Source organism: Protomyctophum parallelum (genome assembly GCF_964188405.1).
Source record: "Protomyctophum parallelum genome assembly, chromosome: 10".
In the NCBI taxonomy this organism is placed as follows: Eukaryota; Metazoa; Chordata; class Actinopteri; order Myctophiformes; family Myctophidae; genus Protomyctophum; species Protomyctophum parallelum.
The window spans coordinates 37,618,109-37,640,317 of NC_139704.1; the positions used below are offsets into that span (position 1 = coordinate 37,618,109).

Here is a 22,209-nt window from a genome sequence, read left to right on the forward strand (position 1 = left end):
CCACTGCTATAAAAGGAGATTGCTGCAGCAGATAGTTGCTCCCTGGGTGGGTGTCTTGGGGTGCAGGGCTGGCCCTGGCAGCATGGCCGCTTGACGGACACACACACATGGGGCGCTAGCGGAGACGCACACATGTGCCCCCTGTTATGGCTTGCCAACAATACTGTACCAAGGCCTGGCCAGGAGACATACCCGAGTTGGCCAGGTCTCATGTATTGCAGTGATGCCAGTGAATAAAATCTGAACACAACCTATTTTTCAATGTATTAACCACTTTTAAGCACTTTTTTTTATCCCATGATTTGTAAACCCATTTTTTTCACCCAGTGTCAGTTGTCTTATAGTGCAATCCTGGGCGCTACCCTACTGCCAACCTGGGGAGAGCAACGGACTGACCTCATGCTTCCTTGGCTTCCATGCATGGAGTCCAAGGCGTTTCTTTTCACCTGACAGGGGAAGTTTCCCTGGTTGGACATAGCGCGGAAGGAAGGAATTTCTTTCCCCTCATGGCTGGCATGGGGAGGCAGTTCGGACACCAGGACTACTGCATGTTTTTGTGAGGTATACCTACCCGACCTAGGACACCGGGAGAACATGCAAGCTCCACACAGAAAGGCCATTTATGATAGTCTTATTTGTCATATCTGCACTGTGCAATGTTTGTTTACGTCTTATTGTCTCCACCAGCCGAAGGCATGGGGAGAGTATGTTTTGCACTCCGTCCGTCCGTCCGTGTGTCCGTGTGTCCGTCCGTCCGTGACCAGCTAATCTCAGCCACCGTTAACCCGGTCGATGCCAAATTTTGCACACACACTCCCTGGATGCCAACCATGAACCTCTGCCCCAAACTTTCCAGAACGGCCTGTTATAGCGCCACCAGGAGGCCGCTTTGTGCAAAACAGGTTTTTGCACAGCACACCTACAGATTTTGTCCAAACATCACGCAAATTGGTACACAGTCTCTCTAGAGCCATTCAACCAAACGGGTCTTTCATATTTCTCACACTCCATCCTGATTGGTTAAGATTGGCTTCCAAAGTTCACAGGAGTGCTCAGTTTCAAACAAAATGCTGCAAATCATGAACACATCGCGTGATTTCCGTGAAATTGTGCACCCACATTCCCACTAGGCCGAGGACAAAATGCCACATGAACAATTTCAACTCAGCCTCAAGGTGGCGCTATAACTGGCCAAAAAGTGTTTTTACCTCTAACTGCACGGATCTGTGGATAACCTGGTGGAGACCTGTGCCCAGAAGGGCACTTTTTCTAGTTTATATCTAAAAGGCACTCTGATGCTACAGTATAGATAACTAACATCTAACTATCTTAATTATTTGCCCAAAGCAGCTGTTTCCCCCTTTTCCAGTGTAAAAAGGCCTCAGTGTTGAATGATCCATTTGTAACTCTGAGTCCATTTGGTTACAGTTGTATTTCACTGTGTAGGAGAAGACACAAATCATGTTGTGTTAAAAATACACAACTGTCGGGCAAATAAAATTAATTAATTTGAGAGTCAAATCCCTTTTATTGACTTCTAGGTTCTATTCGGAATCCTTCGGTAGCTCAGTGATTAGAGAGGGACATTTAATATAAGGGTGGATGCAAGTAAACCAATAAACCAGAAAACATTTTATCTACCCCGGATAATTAAACTATAAAGGGTTTAAGTGCAGTTTGAAAGGCTAATTCACTGCTTGCTATTTATTTGTGGGTTTAATTATTTTATTCTTTAAAGTGCAATATTTTAGAGCTGTATATACAAATATGTCCACTCCAGGCAGTGACATACAGCTTGTGTTCCAAGTGTGGTTTGTTTTACCAGTTTCTCAGTGGTTTCTAGTCTTCTGTTCGTGTCCTGACTTCCTGGGATTCATTACTGGGATTCTTCAGTAAGGAATTTCACTTCCAGTGTCTGCAAGTCTTCTTTTGTGTCGATATAATAAGCCTAACTTACCCGTGGGACCCAAAAGGAGCTCAAACAACAACTAAACACTGTATCGCCTCATCCTGCCTATGGAGACTATGAGGTATCAAGGGACGCATCCTCAGAGTTTGAGGTTGACCGTTTGGTCTCTGTAAATGAGTTTGCTTGGATGAGGGCAGAAATGACAAACCAAAGACTTCAATTGTGCAGATTTATTCTTCTTTAGTGGTTAAAAAAAGGGAAAACAATAAACTTACATGCCGGTTGCCTGTAAGTGTATATTTGTACGTCTTTAAATGTTCTGATGAATTGAAAATGGTGGACCCTGTTGTAAATAAGTGTAATGCTTAATCATGGTTCCCTCCACAAAGTAACAGTTTTTGTATTGACTTGTGCTTTCGTTTGAAATGTACCCATTCAGCATACTGTGAAATAACAATTTCAATCAATCAATCAATCAATCAATCAATCAATCAATCAATCAATCAATCAATCAATCAATCAATCAATAGAGCTACTCATTTGATGAGGGATGCCTATTTCAAACATAACAGCCTAGAGAATGTCAGACTCTACTGACTCTCTAAGGGCAGAGCTATCCATCACTGTTTCCCATCTTTCCTACCTGGGTCATTCCTACTATTCGGTGGCATTTCAGCCTATAGTAACCTTTTCAAAACAATTAATTTTTTGACAGGATTCTTCTTTCTTTTTTTCTGAAAGAGGGCAAGCTCTTAATGCATAATTCCAATTATTTTCATATCCATATCCATTATTTACACTGTAACAGGTGGGACACATTTTGGACATAACAGAGTAAGAATTGTAATATAACCATATAAGATAGCTCAAACTAGTGCTGGTTGTCTAGGCTAGGACCTGCTGCAGTGGTGTCCGATCCCAACTTAAACCGGGATGTTTAATGGAGCTAATTGGAATAGTGGTATTGGTAAAGCTATGCAAGGTATCTGGGTTGTAAAGCCAGACACCTTGTTCGTATGTGTTGATGTGTTCTTGATCTTGGATCTTTTTATCAACCATATTTTCAGAATTATGAAAATGTATCAATTTCGTAACAGGGTGGACATGTTATGCTTTACCACATCAGTAACGCAACCTAAAACATTTATAACTAGAAAAAGTGCCCTTCTGGGCACAGGTCTCCACCAGGAGGATAGGAGAGTGTGTGATGTTTGGCAAAAGGTTTAGGAGTAATTTAAACATGTTTGTTTGGGTGTGTGTGTGTGACGTTTACATTGCCACAGCAAAAGTGGAACAAAACAATGAAAATTAGAGGTAAAAACACTTTTCGGCCAGTTATAGCGCCACCTTGAGGCTGAGTTGAAATTGTTCATGTGGCATTTCTTCCTCGGCCTAGTGGGAATGTGCGTGCACAATTTCACAGAAATCACGCGATGTGTTCATGATTTGCAGCATTTTGTTTGAAACTGAGCACTCCTGTGAACTTTGGAAGCCAATCTTAACCAATCAGGATGGAGTCTGAGAAATCTGAAAGACCCGTTTCGTTGAATGGCTCTAGAGAGACTGTGTACCAATTTGCGCGATGTTTGGACAAAATCTGTAGGTGTACTGTGCAAAAACTTGTTTTGCACAAAGCGGCCTCCTGGTGGCGCTATAACAGGCCGTTCTGGAAATTTTGGGGCAGAGGTTCATCGTTGGCATCCAGGGAGTGTGTGTGCAAAATTTGGCATCGACTGGGTTAACGGTGCCGGAGATTAGCTGCTCACGGACACACACACGGACGGACACACGGACGGACGGACGGAGTGCAAAACATACTCTCCCCCCATGCCTTCGGCCTGGTGGAGACAAAAATGCAAATTCAAATGTGATACAGATACAGATACCTCTTCTGTATGGGCTTCCTATCAAAAATATATGCTACTTTCTGAAGTCATGTGGCTAGAGAAATAGTCAGGGGGACATTTTGCTTATTGTACACAAGATATGCTGTATTATACATAAAATACACTGGCCAGACAAGATCAGCAATATAGACGTATGGACGAAGACCAAACAACTCCCAGCAGCAGATGAAATCGGACGAAGAAGATGTCAAACCTGCAGTGTGACAGTGTCAAACACGACCATGCAGGCTCTGACATGGAACCCCCAGGGGAAGAGAAACAGAGGTCGGCCCAAAAACACCTGGCGGAGGGATCTCCAGGCAGACACCAAGAGGCTGGGAGGCACCTGGTCGCAGATAGAAAAGAACGCCAGTGACCGAGAACTCTGGTCCCTTGTCGACGGCCTATACCCTGGAAAGGGTGTCGGGCATAAGTAAGTAAGTAATGCTGTATTATGTCATGGGGAGGGGACACAAATGGCACCGAATACTAGGAATGACCTCTAGTCTGGGCCTTTACTTTTTGGGACAAACCAACTACAAACCAACTAATATCCTTAGTAAAGGACATGACGTCACCTTTAAATCCAAGTGACACAAAGAAAACAATTCAAAACCATCCCACTGAGCATTCTTTGACCTATTAGACGTTTAAAATACATCTAAATGGCCATCTAAAAATGGGTTATAAATGGTGTAAAAATGAAGGGTTTTTTTAGCGGTCAAGGCTTAGATTAGACGTTGAAACAACGTTGTTTCAACATCTATATATATAGATGGTCTATATGTAGACGTTTACAAAACAGCTAATCAACGTCTAGACCGCTCAAATGTTTTCATTTTTAGACCAATTATAACCCATTTTTTGACGAACGTCTAGCCGAATATTGCTCAGTGGGATCTAGACTAGTAAATTATCGCCATACACAACTAGGTAAGTATTTTACATGCTTTTAGCAACACCACTCTTTTCAGCCATAATAGGCCTATGGAAAACTACACACACCCCTGGCAAGTGGTACATCCCAATTACATTCCTCCACCTATAAAAGGAGCCCTGCAGTCATGTGTGACTCTTTTAGAAGGATCAGACCAGTAACAGGAAGTAGGTGTGTGTGTGTGTGTGTGTGTGTGTGTGTGTGTGTGTGTGTGTGTGTGTGTGTGTGTGTGTGTGTGTGTGTGTGTGTGTGTGTGTGTGTGTGTGTGTGTGTGTGTGTGTGTGTGTGTGTGTGTGTGTGTGTGTGTGTGTGTGTGTGTGTGTGTGTGTGTGTGTGTGTGTGTGTGTGTGTGTGTGTGTGTGTGTGTGTGTGTGTGTGTGTGTGTGTGTGTGTGTGTTGAGCAATGAGCTTTTGTTAAACCAATAAATGTGTATGTGTCAACCGAGCTGTTGTCTGTGAGTCATTTGTAACCGTCCTGAAGTGAACTGACTAACTGAGGAAAAATGCAAACTGGGTCAGGATGTAGAAACAAACTCTGAATGCATACAACGTAGCATTGAAAATGTTTGGTGCCGACCATGTGGCTATAGGTAATGCTGATTTTACTGCAACATAAAATACTGGTAACGAGTAGAATGCATATGACAACCAGAAAATAAATATGTAATCAGGAAAACCAATCATTGAACATGTGGGGCTAAAATATTTAAGTGGGAAAGGCAGACTCTGTCTTTACCACAGTCTCAAGATTTAAAATTACAATAGTGATTGACAATTCCACATCCGGTATTTTCCGGTCACAAATGAGGTTATGTAGTATAATGGCAAGTTGACCTTCTCAATGTAAGACGAGAGATATGATGACACACTATTAGGCCTCCAACCACCTGTCACCCAGAATGTCATGTGCTTGCTCATTTATGAAGAAGTAGCCATATAAGGCCATGCACATGTGTCACTCACCACGCATGCAGTGGGTGTGTGTGGCCTCACTCTGTATAAGAGGGGTTGAAAAGCTGCTCTCAGGAGATTGTGCTATGCTACCGGTCTAACCGGTGTTGTGCAATCTCTGGGAGCCCTCCTGATAACACTCTTGACTCTTGACAAACAGGCTTTTTTTTATGGCAGTTTTCTCATGTAAGTTCTAAGAATTATCACAGATTATCACTATCACAACGCCAGCGTGGAGAATTGCTGCAGTATACCATACATTTGACAAAGCAGGCAGCTGTAAATGGCAAAGCTCCAGGGCTTTGACTTCTGGAGGAGCACGCTGAAGGGGGCCTGTTTCGTCGTGGCGCCCATGGTAGACCAGAGTGAACTGGCCTGGCGTTTGCTGAGCCGCCGTCATGGCGCCCAGCTGTGCTACACGCCCATGCTGCACGCGCAGATGTTTGTGCGCGACTCAAATTACCGGAAGAAACACCTCTATGACGACGTGTGCGCCGAGGACAGGCCCCTCATCGCACAGTTCTGTGCCAACGACCCGGAGGTGTTTCTGCAGGCTTCTCTTCTGGCCCAGGACTACTGCGACGCCATCGACCTGAACCTGGGCTGTCCTCAGAAGATCGCAAAGAGCGGCCGCTATGGGGTTTTCCTTCAAGACGAATGGGAGCTGCTGGAGAAAATGATCATGTTGGCCAATGAGAAACTGTCTGTTCCAATCACATGTAAGATCCGCGTGTTCCAGGAGGTAGACAAGACCGTGCGCTACGCGCAGATGCTGGAGAAGGCCGGATGTCAGCTGCTGGCGGTTCACGGCCGCACCAAAGACCAGAAAAGGGAAACGACCGGCGTCGCCAGCTGGGAGCACATCCAGGCCGTGCGGAAGGCCGTGGACATTCCGGTCTTCGCCAACGGCAACATCCGGCATCTGAGCGACGTGGAGCGCTGCGTCCGGGAGACGGGCGTGCAGGGCGTCATGAGCGCCGAGGGGAACCTACACAACCCGGCGTTGTTCGAGGGCCGCAGTCCCCCGGTGTGGGAGATGGCCGAGGAGTACCTGGAGCTGGTGGAGCAGCACCCGACCCCGACCCTGTCCTACGTACGAGCTCATCTCTTCAAGCTCTGGTGTCACACACTCCAGATCCACCACGACCTGAGGGAGGACCTCGGCCAGGTGAAGACACTGCAGGCTTTGGCCGAGGTCAGTCGGCAGCTACGGCTACGCTGCGAGGAGGAGATCGCCGCGCAGGGAAAGGAGACGGCGGGACAGAAACCGCCGAACGGCCTGCCCTTCTCTCATTGGATATGCCAGCCGTACGTCAGGCTGCCAAAGCAGACTGCTCCCAGCTGCGATAACAAGGAGTCATAAGAGAATTGACCTGTTGTAAATGGAACACACACAAAACGAAAATGAAACCAAAAGATAAACTATGAATTACTCAGTCTTTATCTGTAGGAGGGCATACACTGAATGTATAGAGGGGAAATGGAAAACACTTAAACTCCTGATGTGTGTCCTTGACAGTAGTGTCTGCACTTGAGCCTAATGTGAACGAAAATAAAAGCCTGGCTACCGAGGCCATGTCTGCATCAACTATACTGTAAGTTTATTTATTTACATTACGCATTGGGTGTGTGCGTGCATGTGCTTGTGCGTGTGCGTATGTGTGTGTGTGTGTGTGTTCTGTGTTGTTTCAGTGTGTTATCTCTTCTGGCTCTCCTTCACAAACAGACAGTACTTCCTACTTAACACAGCAACTTTGTTTTTAAACGACTGCCGGTCTTGCTTAATACACCCTTTTGCTGCCTTGTTACAGATTATATCACGTTGATATCTTTCCTTATAGAGACATCTTCTCTAAATGATCATACATGGAAAGCCCCTGCCTGGCTGCCTGCCTGTGATGCAGACTGTATAGGGTTTAAGTGGGTAGTGGTGTGGCATGTTCCATGCTCACTACCACCCTCTCGTGGACACTCCATGAACAGACATTAAATTCCACATGGCATTTACAGTTACAGACTTTTGCATGTTTTAAGTTTAGGCCAGGTAACTGGATGTCTCCGACTCCCGAGACACGCCCCACACGTTTTAGAACATTGGTTCTTCTCAACGTGGGGTATAGAGTAATGGGGAGTTGAGGGTTAGTAGCTCCGAGCGGGTACAGATGTACGCCTGTCGCCTGTACACTCTCAGAGTTAAATGAACTCTGAGGATGTTACAGTGAGGTCCCAGAGGGAAAGAAATAATGGTATCCACCTGGGGGTCCTGGAAATGGAAAAGGTTGAGAACTCTTACATTCTGTTTATGTCTGTATAAGGAATGGGATGTGCCAGGCTGAGCAGGATTGGCCTTCTCTATATGCTGAGTAAGAGCGATGGCGGTTGTATGGCACAGACAGCAGTCAGGTGCATTACACGCTGCATTAAGATATGCAACGCTTGTATTATCTCCATTCAGAGAAAAGTGCTTAATTGATTCTAATTGATTGGGGTTATCGACCAATTATTGACGCGGGAATTAAAAGCATGCAGCGATGATGACGACGGCGGATGCCTGCATGGCCCTCTGCTGACCCAGGACCTTGAGAGAGAGAGAGAGTGTGTGTGTGTGTGTGTGTGTGTGTGTGTGTGTGTGTGTGTGTGTGTGTGTGTGTGTGTGTGTGTGTGTGTGTGTGTGTGTGTGTGTGTGTGTGTGTGTGTGTGTGTGTGTGTGCGTGTGTGCGTGTGTGTGTGACTGTGTGTGTGTGTGTGTGACTGTGTGTGTGTGTGTGTGTGTGTGTGAGACTGTGTGTGCGTGCGTGTGCGAGAGAGAGAGAGCATGAGAGCATGTGAGTGTGCACCACTAGACCTCAGTGTTTCAGAACATGTTTCTCTTCAGCCCCGCAAAAATATTTCATTACTGCAACAAAAGAAGCCCATTAGCCACACTATAAGAACACAGTTCAACTGCTGTCCTCCACATTCTCCGTATTTGTCTGCTTTTCTGGCTGCCCTCCAGCTAATTTGATATAACAATGCTCCACAAAACCGCCTCAGGACTTTTCTCTTTTTTTTTTTTTGGTGACAGAAAATTATCAATGATGCCACATGCACAGCTGAATGTCAACACCAACTTGACTTGTTTATGAAATATTAAAGCGGCGAATTAGGAGGGCCCCATGCAGAAACTTAATGATGATCGGAGTCATTAAAACTTCCGCATCCTTTGTTTTGGCTAATGATTCAATTCCTAAAACTGCTGTATTCAATTTTTGGAGAGACTGAATGTGTTTTTATGCGCCTTTTGTGTGAGCTGGCTGGATTCATTGCATTCACTGGTAAATGTTTTGGGGAAAAGGAGCAGATTCGTTATCGTTAACTGGCATGTCACAAAGCTGCAGAGACCCTCTCATGTACTTAAAACCGGAATGGTTTTATTCACAATGCTATTAACAATGTTTTGGGACATGATTGTGTATGGCATGCCTTCTGTGTGGCTGGCTGTAGCTAACTGTAAATTAAATGAAGGAAAATAAGGATTTCCACCAACACCAACATAGGTGCTGAGCCTCTATTTAAAGTTTATTATGACTTATTTAATAGAACTTGCTCCTATGTTTGTATGGCACTGGAATAGGAGTGAAATACTAACAAAATACAAATTTAAAAAAATAGTATAACTCACTTTATTAGTTTATTACTTAATTGAAATGATTATTTACAGCATGCATGTTGTTTTAAAAATGATGGATGGTGGATGGATGGATGCATGAGACAGACAGACAGACAGACAGACAGACAGACAGACAGACAGACAGAAGGTTGTGTTCAGTTCAGGCACGACTTCTGACATTATCTCCCTCGTCCGTGTCACCAGGGTGTCTCTTCATCAATTATTGAACCGGTACTTCGTGGTAATACATAATTTCCGATCAATTATTTATGATAATGTGTATGTAGTTTACTTAATTGTGTTATTGACTATCAAAAGTAATTTCCTGAAAATCCTCAAGGACGCAAATTGAATCAGCCCCGACCAGCCTATACTGGTCCTGTGCTCTGCTGCGGTTAAGTGTATTCTCCATGACGAAGCCGTTATATTCAAGAGTCCATTCTCACGACGGGGAGGAAAAGGATATTTATTAGGAATTAATCCATTGATAAATAAATGTATACCACCGACTGGCTGATAAGCTATGTATATGAGGAGGCCTTCACACGGTGAAGAAGATGTATTTCATACAAGTTCCAATATCAATAAATAGCATGCTTCACGTTTTAATGGCATTTATTAAAGAGGTGAGTGAGTGAGAGACAGAGGGCGGGAGGGAGGGAGGGAGAGCGCTCCTAAAAGTAAATAAATAATAAGAGCCACGATTGCCCTCCTCTGCCGGCTTTAAGGGAAGTTGATAAATAATGTAGCAGAACAGATGGCTGGAGCGAGAGGCAACAGGAGAGGAACATGAGCGACTACATCTTTAATTGTTTTAAAGAACGTGTCACAGGGTGTCGCCTGTCTGCCAGCACCACAGAACGTGCTAATGCCTCATTTGTACGCGGCTGGCGGCGTGTCGGTTATCGTTCACCAGAAAAACTTCGGATCTATAAGCTCACAAGGTGTCGAATTGGGTAGATTGGGTATGTTCAGTGATCAGTCATAACGTTATAGTGAACCAGAAACTGCACTCTGCTCTGAGTTCACAGGTCAGAGGTCACAGGTGAAACATATATACAGGACTCTGGCACATATACACATTTACATTTAAAAAAATGCCTTGATTAATATTAAAGTGCACTTCCACTGTCTAATAAAAAAGGGGTGAAAAATGAGATGTTTGAGAGCCCCATTAGTGACCCAATGGCACAAACGCGATTGCCAGCAGATTCCCATCGAATCCGGAATATTGTACCATCAGCACTATACACTTAAAGAGTTTACATGCATTAACAAACATAATCATTTGTTGTATTATTATTATTATTATTCTTTTTTTTTTGGGAGGGGGGGGGGGGGGGGGTTGGCAACAGGATCACGTTCCTTATTTGAAGAAACCCATGTGCTCTTCATCATGGGAGACAGATAGAAACCATATGAGGATTAATTATTCACATTATCAGATCAGGTTTGACGTCTTTTGTTCCACACACACACATAAGTATTTATATATCATCCTACAAACAAGTGTCCAAGAGTCCATGAAGAACGACGGTCGGCGTCAAAACCACAGCTTGTGCTTATGTTCATGGGGGACAAACACGGTCACCCCGTATTCAGCAAGTCTCACACATAGAAAAGAGAATACTTGTGTCCGTATATACGTCACAACACCAGCGGCAAGACAACGTCTGTTCCCGCACTGTTTCAGGAGGAGTCCGTTATTGTGCTTTTATTTCTTCTAAGGAGCAGACAGGGATGAAAAGCAGGCACCGTCCGTCACGCCATCGATTTAAACCAGCGTTTCTCAACGTCGCATCCGGGGGGGACCACCGGGGGCTCTGTAACTCTGGGATGGCACACATGGAACCAAAGTGGACAGTTTGGAACGAGGTCCCATTTGGTTCCATGTGTGTACCCTCTCAGAGTTAGATAAACACAGAAATGTTTTAGAGTATAGATTGGGGTCCCAGAGGTCCGTGGCCTGCATATCAAACAGGGGGGTTCTTGAAATAAATAAATAAAAAAAGATTGAGAATCACTGATGTTTAAGCTATTATATCCACACAGACACAGTCCATTACTTCTTCTCCTGTGGATCCTTGTGGCAGTGAGCATGTTTGTCGGGACTGCTCCCCAGGACGGGAGCCTTATTGGCGGCCTGGCTGGGACTGGCGCGGTCCCCCGCCACTCTCCCCATGGCTCCGGACAGCTCCATGGCGGGACCCACCGCGGGCCTGCTGGCCACTCCGGGTCCGGTGACGACGCCACCACCGCCGATGAGCCCAGACAGGCAACCTCCGACGACTCCTCCGGGCACTCCGGGCACGGCGCCCACGCCTCCCAGGAGGTTGGCGGACTGCAGCACGGCCTCCGAGTGCTCGCGCGCCTTCATGCGCAGCGCGGCCACGCTGGCCGTCCGGTTGCCCTGGCAGCCGTAGGGAGGCAGGAAGGACAGGCCCATGGGGTCGGGGACACAGCAGGAGCACAAGCCACCGCCTGGGAAAACCAGACAAAATGAGCTGCAGGAATCTAACCCGGCCGACCGGCCTATAATCGTCATCAGCACTGTCCTCCCCACTGTGTTTGTTTTTACTTTTACTTATACTGTCCTTTTATATCGTCTCTGTCGGGTGTAAACCTCATATGTCCAAAACCGTTACTTTTCAAGATTCAAATAAAAAAATAGCTCAAGCTCAACGCTCCGCGCCACGTTTTGAGCTTGAGGATATGCTACTTTTGTATGCTTTTGTATCACGCTAGTACAGTATTCATTTACGAAAATTCACAGAGCATTACTACACAAAAAGTTTAAACTTCATGGAGATGAGAGGTTTCTGCCAAACAGCAACAATGTTTTTTTTTTTGTTATTTTGCTCTGTGTCTGAAGTAAGTGTTTCCTATCGAGGAGATGTGTTTAAGTTATTTATTTTCTTCGTTTTTCAATTCTACTTAAACCCCCTATACTTAGTAAACTTGACGTGTGTTGCCGTATACAGTATACTTGGTCTGCCCTTTCTCTTCCCTCAAAATAGCCATTCTACAAACTCACAATGCATTGCAACTCGCGACGTGATGCATTGTGAGCTTGCACATCTGCTATTTCTTTGGAGAATCTTCCCCGCAGAACAGAGATGCTAGGGTTCAAGTAATGAGGGTCATCGTGATTGTTTTCTTTTACCTTTGAGCGTGGCAACTTGGGACAAGGCCTGGGCGTACGTGGCAGAGTTGAGCAGAGTTCCTGGGATGCAGGATGGGAAGAACGGTCCTCCAGGACCCACGCTCCTGTTCATACTGCCATGAGAGAGAATCACACACTTTTTCATTATTTATTATACTGTACATATACCTTTTTATTCCTTTTGTTAATTCAACTGCTTTATACTTCGTTCAATGAATAGCGAAAATAGCCGATCTACAAGCTGAACATTTCAGAAAATCAATTAAATTGTCTTTATTGCAGTCAGGTGCACTCATTTAATCAGACAAGGAGTTGACTGTATTTATTGTAATTCTATGCTCTGGGAATGGAGTGTGTGTGTGGTAACAAACACGCATGCACGCACGCACGCGCGTGCACACACACACACACACACACACACACGCACACACGCACACATTTGATATATTTTGTATTTATATTCTTGTGAAATGTTTTCACATAAATATTGTAAATATTATATTCACATAACGTATAATAATCTCAGATTCACCGTCCATCCATATTTTCATTTGGCCAAGACTGACATCATCAATATGACATCATATTAGAATGATGTCATATAGAGGGAAGCGATACCAATATTAGCTCCTGTCTGGTTTATCTCTCTTCCTTCCTTTTTGACGGCACTATCCCCTCCAACGCCTGGCTTTTTCTCGTGACGTCATGTAGCAGCCAAGTCTATGGACTTTTTGTGTTTGCTTTAAGCATGCCTCCTGTGGTGACGTATGGCATTGTGGGACGGCAATGGCAGCCTTCTTGTCTGTAAACAAATACGCGTTTTGTACGACAACTAAACCGTCTGTAGTTTCTAATCCGTAGTGAATGACTACCAAAAATCACCGAAACAATCATTTTACTGTAAATAACTAAGTAGATGACATCTATCTATAAATGCACCAAGTCTATGTGTGTGTGTACTGTACGTACGTGTGTACATCTGTAATCAAATTCGATACAAACGTTCCACAATCCACACCCCCAAAAGGAGTGCAGTGCCCGGTGTCGAGTCCGTCGGATAGCCGGTCCAGAACCAGCACAAAAGCCTGTGCCCTATCCCCCCACCTCTTTCTTTTTCTTCTGAAGATGCAAGTAGGCCGGGCACAGCGCACGCTTCCGACCAGCAGCAATAAGTTTGGTTTGATTGATGTATGTTATACAGTATGTGTTTCAAGCCTTATGACCTGCTGTAAAAACCAATTGCCCTTCGGGGACACTAATAAATAACCTTGAACCTTGAACCTTGCCCAGGCTCTGGACCTGATCACCCCTATATCTCCATATATGGAGCTGGTCTGTTCTGTCATCTGCATAGACTCCATATTTGGGCATGCCTGACAAAGAACTCCATATATGGGCATAAAAGGGACACAGACTATCATATCAGAATGATGTCATATAGAGGGAAGCGATACCAATATTAGCTCCTGTCTGGTTTATCTCTCTTCCTTCCTTTTTGACGGCACTATCCCCTCCAACGCCTGGCTTTTTCTCGTGACGTCATGTAGCAGCCAAGTCTATGGACTTTTTGTGTTAGCTTTAAGCATGCCTCCTGTGGTGACGTATGGCATTGTGGGACGGCAATGGCAGCCTTCTTGTCTGTAAACAAATACGCGTTTTGTACGACAACTAAACCGTCTGTAGTTTCTAATCCGTAGTGAATGACTACCAAAAATCACAGAAACAATCATTTTACTGTAAATAACTAAGTAGACACTTGGATTAAAAGTATATGAGACCAAAGCCAGGACAGCAGACCGCCGCCACGGCCCACGCCTCAGCCGCCCTATCATGGACGATGATGATGTCTCAATGCACAGGCTGGAAGGCAGTGATGCGACTGCTCAGGTCGGGGGGTTGACTGTAAAGAAGAAGAGCAGCGCTGCTGAGGAACCACATGTTTTTCGGGCACCCACTCCTCGCACGTCTTTACTGGGCTTGGATCTTCTGGCGGCCCAGAAGAGAAAGGAACGCGAGAGCAAGGAACAGTTAGAGGCAGACATCAACGACAGAGCCAGTAAGAAATCAAAGGTATCATCCTTCAAGGACTGGGAGGAACCGAAGAGTGATTCTGACTCTGATGATGAAGAAGATGGTGGTGGTGGTGGTGGTGATGAGGAGGACAAAAGTACTAAGAAGGAGAGGAAGTACCGTGTGACTGGTTCTGAAACGCCGTCCAACCCTGGAGGAGTCAGTGAAGAGTTCCGTCGCAGACACCAACAGAGAGAGAAAGACAGACGTGAACATGGAGTCTATGCCTCCTCCAAAGAGGACAAAAACACAGAACGGGAGAAAGAGAGAGAGAGGAGCAGAGATAAGGGCAAAGAGAGAAGGAGTGAAAGAGATGAGCGAGAGCGCAGCCATAGCCACGGAAGCAGCAGCAGCAGCCGGTCGGACCGCAGCGAACGCTCACCAAGAGATGGATCACCACGAGATGGATCACCACGAGATGGATCACCACGAGATGGATCCACGTCTGAACGCCTCAGCCGAGGGAGTAAGAGAGATGAACCATCTTCACCACAACAGCGCCCAAGAGATTCCTTCACCCCGTCACGTTCCAACTGGGAGGAGGACGACAGCGGTTATTCCAGTTCACGGCACAGTGGGTCACAGTGGGAGTCTCCGTCACCGGCGCCTTCAAACAAAGAGGCTGATCAAAGAGGCTCAGAGCGCAGAAGTCCTGGTTCTGGTTCTGTCCGGGACAGCGAGAGGAGGGACCGGTCAGTCAGAGGCCGTTACCCCGATGACACACCTCTGCCCACCTCCTCCTATAAGTATAACGAGTGGGCCAACGACAGGAAGCATTTAGGATCTACGCCTCGTCTATCGCAAGGGAAAGGCAGGAAGGAGGGTGGCGAGGAGGGAATTATGTTTGATAATGAGGAAGAGAAGGAGCAATGGGAGGAAGATCAGAAGCAAGCTGACAGAGACTGGTACATGATGGATGAAGGCTCCGATGAGTTCCACAACGCTCTGGCTTCCACCTCTGAAGAATATGTGAAGAAGAGAGAGCAGATCCTTCAGAAGCAGACACAGAAACGTATATCTGCGCACAGACGACAAATCAATGAGGATAATGAGCGTTGGGAAACAAATCGTATGCTTACCAGCGGGGTGGTGCAGAGGCTGGAGGTGGATGATGACTTTGAGGAAGACAACGCTGCCAAGGTTCACCTCTTGGTCCACAACCTGGTGCCTCCTTTCCTGGATGGAAGAATAGTTTTCACCAAGCAGCCGGAACCTGTCATTCCGGTGAAAGATCCCACATCTGACATGGCCATCATCTCTCGGAAGGGCAGCCAGCTGGTTCGCAAACATCGTGAGCAGAAAGAACGCAAGAAGGCACAGCACAAACACTGGGAACTGGCAGGTACAAAGTTGGGGGACATTATGGGCATCAAGAAGAAAGAGGACGATCCTGGATCCAAAGTGGGCGAGGATGGCAAAGTAGACTACAGAACAGAGCAGAAGTTTGCAGACCACATGAAAGGCCAGAGTGAGGCCACCAGCCACTTTGCTAAAACGAAAACCCTCTTGCAGCAAAGACAATACTTGCCTATATTTGCTGTCAGACAACAACTTCTGAACATCATAAGGGACAATAGCATAGTGATTGTGGTGGGGGAGACGGGCAGTGGGAAGACCACCCAGCTGACCCAGTACCTCCACGAGGACGGGTATACCTCCTACGGCATGGTGGGCTGTACCCAGCCCCGCAGGGTGGCAGCCATGAGCGTGGCAAAGAGAGTCAGTGAGGAGCTGGGCAGTAACCTGGGAAACCCTTAGATAGCATTTCTGTTGGATTATATAGCATTTGATACAGACTTATAGCATGTTATGTAGACAGCACTGTAATTGTATTGTATGTAGTCATAGCACGCCATAGTACACATGTATAGCATAGTAGTAAAGATGTATAGTTTATATGTATAAGTGTATGTATAGTTTGTATGTATAGTATGTATAGTTTCACTATATAGATATTCCACTGTTACTTTCTTAGCTTACGCATGTTTCATGATAAATACTTTTATGTGATGTATTCCCATGCTTTTGTTTTTGCTCAAATGTAAGTCGCTCTGGATTAAGAGCGTCTGCTAAATGCCTAAATTGTAAATTGTAAATTGTAGAGGAGGTGGGCTATGCGATCCGTTTCGAGGACTGCACGTCAGAGAAGACCGTCATCAAGTACATGACGGATGGCATCCTGCTCAGAGAGTCTCTGAGAGAGTCTGACCTGGACCACTACAGCGCTGTCATCATGGACGAGGCTCACGAGCGCTCCTTGAACACGGACGTGCTGTTCGGCCTCCTACGTGAGGTTGTGTCCAGACGTTCTGACCTGAAGCTCATAGTCACCTCCGCTACGATGGACTCGGATAAGTTTGCATCGTTCTTTGGCAACGTCCCCATATTCCACATTCCAGGAAGAACGTTCCCAGTGGACATCTTGTTCAGCAAGACACCTCAGGAAGACTATGTGGAGGCGTCCGTGAAGCAGGCTCTTCAGATCCACCTCAGTGGGATGTGTGGAGACATCCTCATCTTCATGCCCGGTCAGGAGGACATTGAGGTGACCTCGGATCAGATCATTGAGCGGTTAGAGGACCTGGAAAGTGCTCCTGCTCTGGCCGTGCTTCCCATCTACTCCCAGCTGCCCTCTGACCTACAGGCAAAAATCTTCCAAAAGGCACCAGATGGAGTGAGGAAATGCATCGTAGCTACCAACATCGCTGAGACGTCGTTGACTGTGGATGGAATCATGTTTGTCGTGGACGCCGGATACTGTAAACTCAGGGTGTTCAACCCTCGCATTGGAATGGACGCCCTGCAGGTGTACCCCATCAGCCAGGCCAACGCCAACCAGCGCTCTGGCAGAGCTGGGCGCACAGGCCCAGGGCAGTGTTACAGACTGTACACCCAGAGCGCCTATAAGAACGAGATGTTGACCACCACCATCCCGGAGATCCAGCGGACCAACCTGTCCAACGTGGTGCTGCTGCTGAAGTCTCTGGGCGTCCAGGACCTCCTGCAGTTCCACTTCATGGACCCGCCGCCCGAAGACAACATGCTCAACTCCATGTACCAGCTGTGGATCCTGGGAGCGCTCGACAACACAGGTGCTCTGACGCCGACGGGTCGCCTGATGGTGGAGTTCCCCCTGGACCCGGCTCTGTCCAAGATGCTGATCGTGTCGTGTGACATGGGCTGCAGCGCCGACATCCTCATCATCGTCTCCATGCTGTCGGTGCCGGCCATCTTCTACAGGCCCAAGGGTCGTGAGGAGGAGAGCGACCAGGTTAGGGAGAAGTTTGCGGTCCCTGAGAGCGACCACCTCACCTACCTCAATGTCTACATGCAGTGGAAGAACAACAACTACTCCAGCGTCTGGTGCAACGAGCACTTCATCCACACCAAGGCCATGCACAAGGTGCGTGAGGTCCGCTCCCAGCTGAAGGACATCATGGTGCAACAGAGGATGAACCTGATCTCCTGTGGCTCCGACTGGGACATCATCAGGAAGTGCATCTGTGCCGCGTACTTCCACCAGGCTGCCAAGCTCAAGGGCATTGGCGAGTATGTGAACGTCAGAACAGGCATGCCGTGCCACCTCCACCCCACCAGCTCCCTGTTTGGCATGGGCTACACGCCAGACTACATCACCTACCATGAGCTGGTCATGACCACCAAGGAGTACATGCAGTGTGTGACAGCGGTGGACGGAGAGTGGCTGGCGGAGCTGGGGCCGATGTTCTACAGCATTAAACACGCGGGGAAGAGCAGAAATGAGAACCGCCGCCGGGCCAAGGAGGAGATCACCAACATGGAGGAGGAGATGTCCATGGCCGAGGAGCAGCTGAGGTCGCGTCGTGAGGAGCAGGAGAAGAAGAGCAACGCCAACAGCGTCAGGGCAGTGAAAATCTGCACCCCAGGAAGAAAAGAGGAGGCCCCCCAGACCCCCAGGCACACCCCGGCCCGCTTTGGACTCTAGAACCTTCTGTTATACAACGGCGGGCCACCAACCACCAACCACAGGCACTCACGTCCCCCTGCCAACACGATCATGCCTTCTGTGATTCATCTAGAGACCACTAGAGGGAGAACTTGTATAAGGCACACAGGACTTCCAAGATAATCCTTCCTTCAGCGTTATCACAATGCATCCTCATACAGTAGCTGTATCTCTGATAGATTGCTGCATGTTTTTGTTTGTTTTTTTGATAGTTTAATAAGAAATAAAAGAACAATGCTGTAATATAAAATAAAATAAAGCATGCCTCCTGTGACGTACAAGCCCCCAAGGTGCCCCTCACTTCACACGAGTGTGATCTTTTTTTAAATGTTATTCTTTGAAACAACTTAAACTCTATATGTAACTGACTGGAGTCCCCCATGGGGTCTATACTTCTAGACCTTTTTTCACCAAATCTCTGCTGAAAATAGCCGATCTACAAGCCCACACGCAAAATGTTTGCTCATTACAACATGCCTAGAATGGGGATGATAGGGTTTCCGTGCTGGTAGTTGACTTTTGTTATTATTTTTGTTTTGTTATTGTGCTATAGTATAGGCTATATAAAAAATAATTTCAGTCTTGTGTACTATGTCGTTTGAGACGGTAACGAATAAAACCAATTGAATCTTGAATGTCACAGGTCCACAACACAGAGGATTTCAGTGTTCCCAATATGTGAGTGCGTGCGTTGCTTGCGTGGCCTCACCTCTGCTGCATGGCGTCCAGAGGGTCTTTGTGCTTCCTGCTGGGGTCCACGGGGGACTGGACGTTGAGGCCGCGGCTGGGAGGAGGGACCCCCTCACTCATCTGGTCCTTAGATCCATCAGCATCCCCGCTGCCGCGTTCCGTCTTCCTCCACTTAGCTCTGCGGTTCTGGAACCATACCTGGCATATAAAAGAAAAACATGGATAAATAAATACAAATACGTGTAAGTAAAAAGAAAAGTATACCTGATTAAATTATGTCGGAGGGTTCAAGAAGTAGGCTAAGTTACATCCTGTTGTGTTCTCTTGACCGCAAAAATAGCAAATGGGCTTATCTAATTAAGCCACCAATTCATGTCTCTATTCTGAAATGTCCTGTCCTGTCTCGGTCGTCTTCTTATAGTTCCCTATAAACGATAAGCACGTTTTTGTTCTAATACGTAATTCATAAGAAATAAACAGGACATCTTTACTCACGACTATAGCTATCACTGTCTGTATCTTATATGTAATCAGAAAATGTTTTGTCACGTTTTGTGTTTTGTTCGAGAACACATACGATATGGTATCCAATTGTAACTCTGAGACTGTATACAAATGTAAAGCAAATTGACTCGCAAATGTATGCCTCTGTAATTTTTCACTGCCCGGGCTGTGACTTCTCCAGACCAGAACTTGTCGTCCGTCTACCAGCAGTAGAACATATACATATACAGCCCAAGTTCTTGTATCTTAATTGAATGAAGGTCATTGCCTATAACAACATTTAATTGAGCAATTTTTCATTATCATATTTTAATGACTTCCCACTGACAGTCGCGCTGCCCGAGAGAGAGCGAGCTATGATGAAGTCGTTTATTTCCCTATTTAGTGATTGTTTGACAACATCAGATTCGATTAAGAGCACGCTCGTGCACGCATTAATCACGATGGCGTGTGTGCGCGCGCGCGTGTGTGTGTGTGTGTGTGTGTGTGTGTGTGTGTGTGTGTGTGTGTGTGTGTGTGTGTGTGTGTGTGTGTGTGTGTGTGCGTGCGTGCGTGCGTGCGTGCGCGCGCGCGCGTGCATGCATGCATGCGTGTGTGTGTGTGTGTGAGAGAGTGAATGGAGCAGGGTTGGAGTCAGACCGGGCTCTCTGCATATGGGATGGGGAGGATGGAAGAAGGGGACACCCTCCTCCTATTGTATAGACACCCTGCCTATTGTATGCGCGAGGTGTATAAAATGATGTCAACAGGCAAACAAAACACTGTGCATTCACATGGGCATAAAGGAAAAGGGACGACAGGACAACAATACAACGAATGGACTTATCTCACCCCTGCACCTTCCAGCTAGAAGTCGCGCCCTCCGTCTCTGAATGGCTTATAATTGCTCCATTAATCTCAATTTGCCTGGGTTGCTCTTAATGCGGGGAGGCCCCATTGACACTTTACAAAAGGGGGGGGGGGGGGGGGGGGGGGGGGGGGAGCCAACAACACTACAACAGAAAGGGAAATTTATTTTCTAATAATAATGTAAGTTTAATATCCCCCTGCACACGGGGCGGTTGTGGATTCATGTTCAGATTTAATAATAGGAATGTGGTAATCGGATTAAGGAGGGGAATAATTTGTTTACAATCCCTAATTTACAGCGCCCGGATTCCATTATCAGCCCTCGCCATTGGGTTTAAGCGATAGTAAGATGACCCAGGGGAACAAAAGGCAAAACTATTATATTTCCCACAATTAGATCTGCAGCCCGCTGCAACAGAAAAAAAAAACCCAAAAGCAAATCTGGGAATGCTAGAGAAATTACATCCAGGACACATAACTTAATTACATCTCTGTGGCCCAAGTTTATAACCGCGCATATGTGCAGCTGCAGCGCGCACGCGCAGGGTGCGCACGGAGCAGGAATATAAATTGGCGAATTTGGAGGTGTGCGCGCGCGGTGCGGGGCCGCGCGCACGCGTCCAGTTTTTTTTATTTTAAAGGAACCAATGGAAATGGAACCACATTTTGGTTCCAATGGATAAAATGAACACCCAGTATTTTCCACAGAGCTATAGGCCTACGACGGATGATGTATTCGTACCTTTGAGACGCGCGGACAAATTAGCGAAGAACATTATCGCTGTTTAATTATGAATGACCGATTAATCAAGCTAATCTAATATTCACCATTATGTTGATGTTATTAGAGTGCATCGCAGGGATGACAGAGTGCCTTAATTTACCCTCTCTCTGGCCAAAAAAAAATAAAGAAACGTGCGTCGGGAACACTTTGTGGCACGCGTATACGCCAACCCCCCACCCTCCCCCCACCACACACACACACACACACACACACACACACACACACACACACACACACACGCGCGCGCACATAACGCACGCGCGCACGCACCTGCACGCGGGCCTCAGTCAGGTTGATCTTCATGGCCAGCTCCTCGCGCGTGAACACGTCTGGATAGTGTGTCTGGGCGAACACGGCCTCAAGCGCTTCCAACTGGGGGGGGGGGGGGGGGGGGGGGGGCAACGTCAATATAAGCCTATATACTTTAGGCTATAGCCCTAGGCCTATAATATCTATCTATCTATCTATCTATCTATCTATCTATCTATCTATCTCTTATTTTATTTCGATATTTATTAAATCAAATGTGTATAGCCTATATAAATTGCCAATTGGCCCATTTGTTTCCAAATGAAACGGACATTTATGAGAGAGAAACCTGCCCTCATTTGTTTTAGCTTTTAAGAGCCTATATCGTCATAATTTGCTCTTCAATAAAGAACATGTTATAAATCATATAGGCCTAATCTATAAAATAATATTAGTTTGTAAAAGGCAGCTCATTAATACAGTGTTTAGCCTATATATATATATATATATATATATATATATGGAGCTAAGGAACACAAAAATATAGCAATATAGCTCACTGTCAATTTAGAAAACGTCAGCT

The 22,209-nt window shown here is 46.3% G+C and overlaps 3 protein-coding genes across 3 annotated transcripts in view; 2 read left to right on the forward strand and 1 right to left on the reverse strand.

Moving 5' to 3' along the window:
- Nucleotides 1-5,790: 5,790 nt before the first annotated feature.
- On the forward strand, nucleotides 5,791-11,513 carry LOC310865490 (tRNA-dihydrouridine(16/17) synthase [NAD(P)(+)]-like). Its single transcript, XM_083774635.1, has 2 exons — nucleotides 5,791-7,278; nucleotides 11,391-11,513. Exon 1 carries the CDS (start codon nucleotides 5,967-5,969, stop codon nucleotides 7,044-7,046), a length of 1,080 nt encoding a protein of 359 aa, XP_083630761.1. The 5' UTR covers nucleotides 5,791-5,966; the 3' UTR covers nucleotides 7,047-7,278; nucleotides 11,391-11,513.
- Nucleotides 11,395-22,209, reverse strand: part of drgx (dorsal root ganglia homeobox) — a gene marked incomplete at both ends in the record, with an annotated part of 12,004 nt that continues 1,189 nt past the window's right edge. The window contains 4 exons of the mRNA XM_083774636.1: nucleotides 11,395-11,813; nucleotides 12,496-12,608; nucleotides 19,260-19,438; nucleotides 21,648-21,749. Of these exons, the coding sequence (XP_083630762.1) occupies nucleotides 11,395-11,813; nucleotides 12,496-12,608; nucleotides 19,260-19,438; nucleotides 21,648-21,749 (813 nt within the window). The remainder of the gene's footprint in view (nucleotides 11,814-12,495; nucleotides 12,609-19,259; nucleotides 19,439-21,647; nucleotides 21,750-22,209) is intronic.
- Nucleotides 13,280-18,705, forward strand: LOC310865473 (pre-mRNA-splicing factor ATP-dependent RNA helicase PRP16-like). The gene is made up of 3 exons (XM_083774606.1): nucleotides 13,280-13,407; nucleotides 14,245-16,315; nucleotides 16,668-18,705. The coding sequence occupies exons 2-3, from the start codon at nucleotides 14,326-14,328 to the stop codon at nucleotides 18,527-18,529; spliced, it is 3,852 nt and encodes a 1,283-aa protein (XP_083630732.1). The 5' UTR covers nucleotides 13,280-13,407; nucleotides 14,245-14,325; the 3' UTR covers nucleotides 18,530-18,705.